This window comes from Lycium ferocissimum, chromosome 8 (assembly GCF_029784015.1).
Source record: "Lycium ferocissimum isolate CSIRO_LF1 chromosome 8, AGI_CSIRO_Lferr_CH_V1, whole genome shotgun sequence".
In the NCBI taxonomy this organism is placed as follows: Eukaryota; Viridiplantae; Streptophyta; class Magnoliopsida; order Solanales; family Solanaceae; genus Lycium; species Lycium ferocissimum.
The window spans coordinates 27,688,708-27,695,985 of NC_081349.1; the positions used below are offsets into that span (position 1 = coordinate 27,688,708).

At 30.9% G+C, this 7,278-nt stretch overlaps 1 protein-coding gene across 1 annotated transcript; it reads right to left on the minus strand.

Moving 5' to 3' along the window:
* Positions 1 to 5,323: 5,323 nt before the first annotated feature.
* On the minus strand, positions 5,324 to 6,292 carry LOC132066783 (enoyl-CoA delta isomerase 1, peroxisomal-like). Its single transcript, XM_059459992.1, has 2 exons — positions 6,057 to 6,292; positions 5,324 to 5,951 (listed from the first exon to the last, which is right to left on the minus strand). The coding sequence occupies exons 1-2, from the start codon at positions 6,272 to 6,274 to the stop codon at positions 5,453 to 5,455; spliced, it is 717 nt and encodes a 238-aa protein (XP_059315975.1). The 5' UTR covers positions 6,275 to 6,292; the 3' UTR covers positions 5,324 to 5,452.
* Positions 6,293 to 7,278: the final 986 nt, after the last annotated feature.

A 7,278-nucleotide genomic window follows, 5' to 3' on the forward strand; every position in this document is an offset into this window, starting at 1 on the left:
CAAAAGTTATTTTAATTCTCCTACACATAACTTGTTTTCATTTTGGTTCAATATAAGTGTTTACTTACATAATCAACAAATGATTAAATTTATTTTTTCAGTTTTGCCCGTATTTACTCAAGGCAATAGGTAGGCAAGAGTCTTATTAATAAAGGGTAGTTTAGTCAAAATACCTATTTTTTCTAGGAATTAATATTTTCTTGAGGGGTGTGAAAAAGGCTAAGTGGACGCTTAGGAATCGTTTGGTAGGAGGGATAGGATGAGATGGGATTATTAGTCCCATGAGATTGAAATTTTTCCATGTTTGGTTAGTGGGATAACTGCTTTGGTATCCCTTCTATATGAGACAAAAGGTAGGATAAGTTATCCCATGTAGAGGGTGGGATAAGTTATCTCATCTTATCCCACCTAATCTCATCTACATGGGGTAACTTAACCCTCCTACCAAACGATCATTTTGAATCGGAGGGATTACGTTATTTTACTGCTAACAATAAACCAACATAAATCGGCAAAAAACAATGGATAAAGATAGAAATAGATTTTTTTTAATTTCTCTTATGAGGTCTTTTGATCTACTAAAATGTACGGAAACTGACAATTGACCAATTATCAATACATAATTGTGTGAATTTTGTAAATGGCATACAACATATAAGTAATAGTTAATGCATTTCTGAAATATTGATTGACCATTTATTACACTATTTTGGAATAGTTATTTTGTTAACGACATAAATTATTCAATAATTGCTTTTAAAATAAAATATTTTTCATATGGGAGCTTAGTGCACCACTCGCCCTTTTTTATTTTAGAAATGTGATTTATAAATTATATTTTATAAATCTGAGTGAAGCTTAATATCGTCTTTCAACGTTTTATTACCTTAATTAACTTAAACACACGCACAATGTATCACATGCATTTTACATATACATTTTGCCTATTTAAAATTCTGTTAACGGTTGCGCATTAGTGAAGTCAAAAGTTTCGTACTTTGGTGAAAAAAACATAAACGAACTAATACGAAATATTTTTGCATTAACTAAGGCCCCGTTTGTCCATAGATACAAAAAAAAAATTCAATTTTTTTCGAAATTTTGGAGTTGGAGTTGTGTTTGACCATAATTTTTGAAATTGTAGTTTTTGGTGAAATGTAGTTGTAAAAAAGTGAATTTTTTTTGAAAAACAAGTTTTTTAGTTTTTGGTATTCTGGAATAAAACTTCAAGTTGTATTCGAAATTTTCATACAAACGCCGATTAGGAAAAAAGTGAAAAAAAATTTCGGAATAAAGTGAATAATTTTGATGGCCAAACATGGGCTAGGAGTAATATTTTTCAGGGAGAGAGAAAAAAAGCTTTACATTCTGTAAGAAAGAGAGACGGAGAGAGCAAAAGATAACTACTATATAGAAGCATGACCCATGCTTCGTCGTCAGTCATCATTTAAAAAAAAAAAAAAAAATCAAGTGGGCCCCATACTAAAAACACCAAGAATATTAAAAAAAAAAATAGGTGGGCCCCATACTAAAAAAACCAAGAATATTAAAAAAAAAAGGGAAAAAAAGTGGACCCCACCATCTTCAAACTCATGTAAAAAAAAAAAAAGCGGACCCCATATTAAAAAAATCAAGCAATATTAAAAAAAAAGTGGACCCCATATTAAAAAAACCAAGCAATGTAAAAAAAAAAAACGTGCACCCCATATTAAAAAATCAAACAATATTCATGTAATTAAAAAAAGTATCCCGTTAAGTCAATAATGGTGGATTATTACAATGAATATCAACCCATTAGTGGGAGTAAATGAAATTATTGTACAGCAAAAAACATGGACCCCATATTATTGCTTTTCTTCAAAAGGCTAAGTAGCCAAATCATACAATTTCCTTTCTTTTCTCATATTAGCCTGAGATCTAATCTCGATATTTAACTGTTGTATTTGCTATTCCGCCATGTCATTTATTTGTTATATTTACTAAAATAAATATATTTAAAATATTTATATTTTAAAATAAGATAGAATTTAATTACTTTTTTATTTTTTTCCTTACTCTAATAAATGTGAAAAAAGAGATTAATGTCGCAAAAGAAAAAATAATATTAAATAGAGATTAAATAATTAATAGGGTAAATTAGTCAAATTATAATTTTAATTGATGTTTCCTTAAAAAATTGTGCAAAAGACAACATGACAAATAAAACGAGCTAAACCAAAAATATTTACCAAAAATTTAAAAATAGTAGTTCTTCGTTTAAATAGAAAATCAAATTTCTACTTTGTTTCATTTTAAACATGTAAAATTAATTTAATAATTTGAATTAGAATTATTCAAATTAAAATTTGATAAAAAATAATAAGTATTGTTTAGGTCCAATCTACATACATTAACAATAGAATATTTTACACCTTTAAATTAATTGAATTAAAATTCATAGTATCAACTGATGCTTAAATATTCTTTATTGTTTTATCTCAAAGAGCGGAAAATAGTTTTCTTTTAAACAAGTCTTCTCTTTTAAAAGGTATTAATAAATTTTTGCCAACTTTGTATTCGTAGCAAACACTGATATAATAAAGTTTTGGATACGGAACACAAACTACAATGTTATATTAATCATGTTTTGAACGTAGTATATATATGTGTGTGTGTGTGTGTGTGTGTGTGTGTGCGCATAAAAATAGTATGTATGTTTATTAGCAATATAAAATATATATATATATTATCACTATCCAAATATAACTATATACACATAAATTGAGCCCATGCGGAACACGAACATATGCCGTCTAGTAATAATATAAAAATGTGAGTAAGCAAAAGTATTGATGGGACTCACAATTCCCCTTGTTGTCAAGTAAAGAGTGAAAAACTTTACAATGGGTGAGGCATAAATATGACATGGTATGTGAGGGAGTATTTTATTATAATTATATTGTGAGCCCCACCACTTTATGCTCTTCCTCCTCTTCCTTTCTTCTTCCACGTTTTTTGTCATTCCTCTTTCCTCTTTTTTCTCATTTTCTTTTTTTGCATCAATTTTAAAATTAATTCTATTATACACAGATCAAATTTTTTAAAGATATTTTTCTGTTTTATTATTTATCTTTTCCATTTTTCTTAAAAAAATCAGTTAAACTCCGTAAAAGTTTAAAAGAAAATAATTGGCACTCCAAAAAAAAAAAATGCAAAAACTGATAAGCAAAAATGAATGTAGGATGCTTTTAAAAGTAAAATCACCTTAGAAAATTTATTGAAATTCTTTTTTTCCTTTTTCTTTTGGTATATATTATTCAAAGTTGCTACATTACGTCTGAGAAATTCAAAGTTTTAAGTGTCTTCAAAGTACACCCTGAATTTAGTGGTGTGCAAAAATCGGTTTAACCGATAAACTGAACCGAAAAAAAAAGTTATTGGTGTAGAAATCTATTTGGTTAATGATTTTTTAAGTTCTAAGTTCGCTTGATTTCAAATTTTAAGTTCATAAAACTTAGAACTTAAAAAATCATTAACCAAATAGATTGTTAAACCAATAATTTTTTTTTTTGGTTCAGTTTATCGGTTAAACCGATTTTTACACATCACTAAATTCAGGGTCTACTTTGATGACACTTAGAACTTTAAATTTCTCGAATTACGGATATAGCTTCATATTTGGCTATCGGTTTTACATTAATTTTTTTTTTAGTGCCAATTATTTTCTTTTAAACTTGTACGGAGTTTAACTAATTTTTTAAGAAAAAATTGAAAAGGTAAATAATAAAACGGAAGAATATCTTAAAAAAATTGATCTGCATATAATAGAATTGATTTTAAAATTGATGCAAAAAAAGAAAATGAGAAAAAAGAGGAAAGAGAAATGACAAAAAACGTGGAAGAAGAGAGCAAGATGAGGAAGGGCATAAAGTGGTGGGGCCCACAATATAATTATAATAAAATATTTCCTCACATACCATGTCATATCTATGCCTCACCCATTGTAAAGTTTTTCGTAAAGAGTGGGTAAACAAAAGTGTATCTACAAAAATCTGATGTGACAAAATGTGGGTTCCATCATCCATTTTGAGCGCGTGAGACTCGTGAGAGTCATATTTTTACCTATTGTTTTTTTTTCATTTTTAGTAATGCATTGTATCTGACTACTATGACTTAAAGTTCCATCATCTTCCTACGGGCTTGGCTATTTAATGGAATCAGAATTTAAAGTTTGTGAGTTTTAATATTTTTAGTTATCTAGTTCTAAATTAATAATGTGTACATATTTGATAAAAAAATTAATATAAATGTATAATTTGGATTTAAAATTACTGGATTCGGCCGAATCCATGATCGAAGGGCTAGCTCCGCCCTTGTGTTGGAGGGAGGACTCTGAAATAACTTGGCTTTTCAACGGTGTTCGTAGAGTTTATGGAAGAAAGATTCTTGTATAAAGAAGGAGGAGAGGGAAGGAAAGGAAAGGAAAGGAAAAGGTCTGGGTAGGAGTGGGGTTTGTCCTTTTTTCATTTACCTATCCTAAGTACTCGGGGTCGTTTGGTAACTGGTTAAGAGATCACCTATTTATGTATTATTCTCAGCATAACTAATATAATGTTTGGTAGCTAGTAAATAGACACTTTATTCATGTATTAGTTTCTGCCTATTTATACCGCGTTTGGTAGCTAATTAGGAAGTAAGTTAGTCATGTATAAAATTAGTACGATGTTTGGTTTGCAATTTAGAAACTCGCGTAACTAATACATGTTTAAGTTATGAGGGAATCTATGTATTATTTTATGCGGGATAGAAGATGAAATTACTAATACATGAATAAAAAGTTGAAATGATAATATTACCCTTATCACTTTCCACTTAAATACTTTCCTTTTCTAAACAAATATTTTAATATTTTGTAAAAAAATATATAATATTTTAATTTTAAAAAGTACGTAATATTTATTAACTTTTAATATAACAAACCAACATTCAAAGAAATAATTTATGCATAACTAATACTGCATTACTAATACCTACATTACTAATACCTATATAATCCTAACCAGCTACCAAATGACCCCTTACTATTTTATTTTTAGTTACTATTAATTGTATGTGTCATTTGATAATTGGTTCATTTTAATATGTTAGTAGCAAGTGTATTTCACACACTTGGCCTTATGGATATTTGTGTTTAAAAGACACATTTTTGTAAGGTAAAGGGGTCTACCTGCTCACTTTGTACGTTTATAGGGCTATCTTACAAAACGTGTCAAGTTTAAGTATTCATCTAGATATTTAGCCAAAATAATAACTAAAGTAGCAAAAATCAAATAAGCTGTGAGTATCACCCAGATAAATTCTTATTTTTAATAAGCAAATTTTGAAAGTTTGACCAAATAAGCTAGTGGTACATATTCCTTAAAGCTAATGACCTGGTTTTTTTTATCTTTCAAATATCAAAAGGCCTACTTGCTTACAGTCTAGATACAATTTCAGTGGTTAGCTCAACCAAGACATCAGCAAACACAGTTCTCCTGGTGTGAGCGTAAACTTTCCCATCCCATTTCCTTGCCACCAGCTTCTCCCCAAGCTTCACAGCTGCCTTCACCGTATCCGCAACACCGACATGAGACGTGTCCACAATGCCCTGCTCAACTGCCATGTCAGCGGTCAGTTTAGTACCTCTCATAACCACCTCACGCCAAGCTGCAGGCGACTTAACTTTGTTCTTCACCAAAGTCACGAACCAAGCTGGAATGTTTAGGCCAATATCAATTTCACTCATGTAGAGAAACCCGCGGTCCTTACGCATGAGGACGTAATCGTGGCTCAGCGCCAGGATGAAGCCGGCTGCCGAAGCGTGGCCAGTTATGGCCACGATAGTCGGCATTGGCATGTTGAAAAGGTCAAAAATGAGGGACTTAAGCTTGGAGTCCATTAAGGTTAAGCGAGTCTGGTCGGAAACAGTGTCTCTCTGCTCTATGAGATAGGGGTAAGGTCGTTTGTGTACGTTCTGCCCCCCATCCACCTTTGACACCGGGATTCGCTGCGTATGTTGTTGTTGGGTCAGGGAGGACGTGGCCCAAGCGAGATCATAGCCGTTAGAGAAGAATTTGCCTTGAGCCGTAGTGATCAGAGCTGAGCCGATCGTTGCTTCCGCTGTTACGCGTTTGAGAGCGGCTCTGATGGAATCAATAAGAGAGGGATTGAGTCTGTGCTCATCATCTCCGGTAAGTGTTAGGATAAAGAGATTTCCTTGTTTCTCTAACGTGCACATTTCTTCCAATGATTTCATCAAATTGTTGCTCCAACTCCAATTTAGCCAAATAACTGGTAGTACTTTTATATGTAAAGATATATGAATATTCAAAAGTGAGTAAGTTTCTCCGAACGACAGATGCATGAATGTTGACTAGTTGTAAGCTTGAATTCAAGGATATGACAATTATAAATTACTCTAAAATTTTGATTTTTTCAAACTCAATTATTGGCTTTTTAAAACAAAACAATGCCTATGTTGACAGAGGGAATAGTAGAAAGTTCAACCACATGTGTGTGACATTACAGTTTTTTTAAAGTCCAAATAATCTATTAAATCTGGGTTGTTGTAACTTAATCTTTATTGTATAATACAAAACATTGAGCACAATGTATATTTTACGTTCACAAAAATTGGACACAATTCGTCTATGTCTAACAAAACCAAACAGAACAATCAAATTTAGCGGGCACCTGACCAATTTTCTTCCAATGCAGGCATAATTTTATATCAGTACTATGTTTCAAAAAAAGCAGCGCATAAATTACCAGAAAAGAAACTTTTTAGGACACAAATTCCAAAAAGAAATCAGTTGATTTTCATTTTATTTGAATAGTCGATGAAATGAGGAAAACTTAAATTATCCCAGGAAGAAATTGCGGAAAGAGACGCGACCAAATCCTTTTTAAAAATAGAAAAAGAATCAATTTTATCTTTGACTACAATCAAACCTCTCTATAGTGGCAGCGTTTGTCCAAAAATTTCATAGTTGCTATAGTGAGGTGCGTAAATTCCAGTCTCTCAGTGATAATATAACGCTTAAATTAACGAAGATTTTTGTCCAAACTTTCAGCAAAAAGGAATTCAATAGCTTTCTCTTGATGATTATCATAAATATTTTAATATTTTATTTTTATACATAATATATTTCTTACAAAAGATTACTTCCCCAGTTCAAAAAGATTATTCATTTAGCCGGGCAAAAATAGGTAATTTGACTAAACTATCCCAAATTAAATAGTTGGAATTTGGTCACTTAA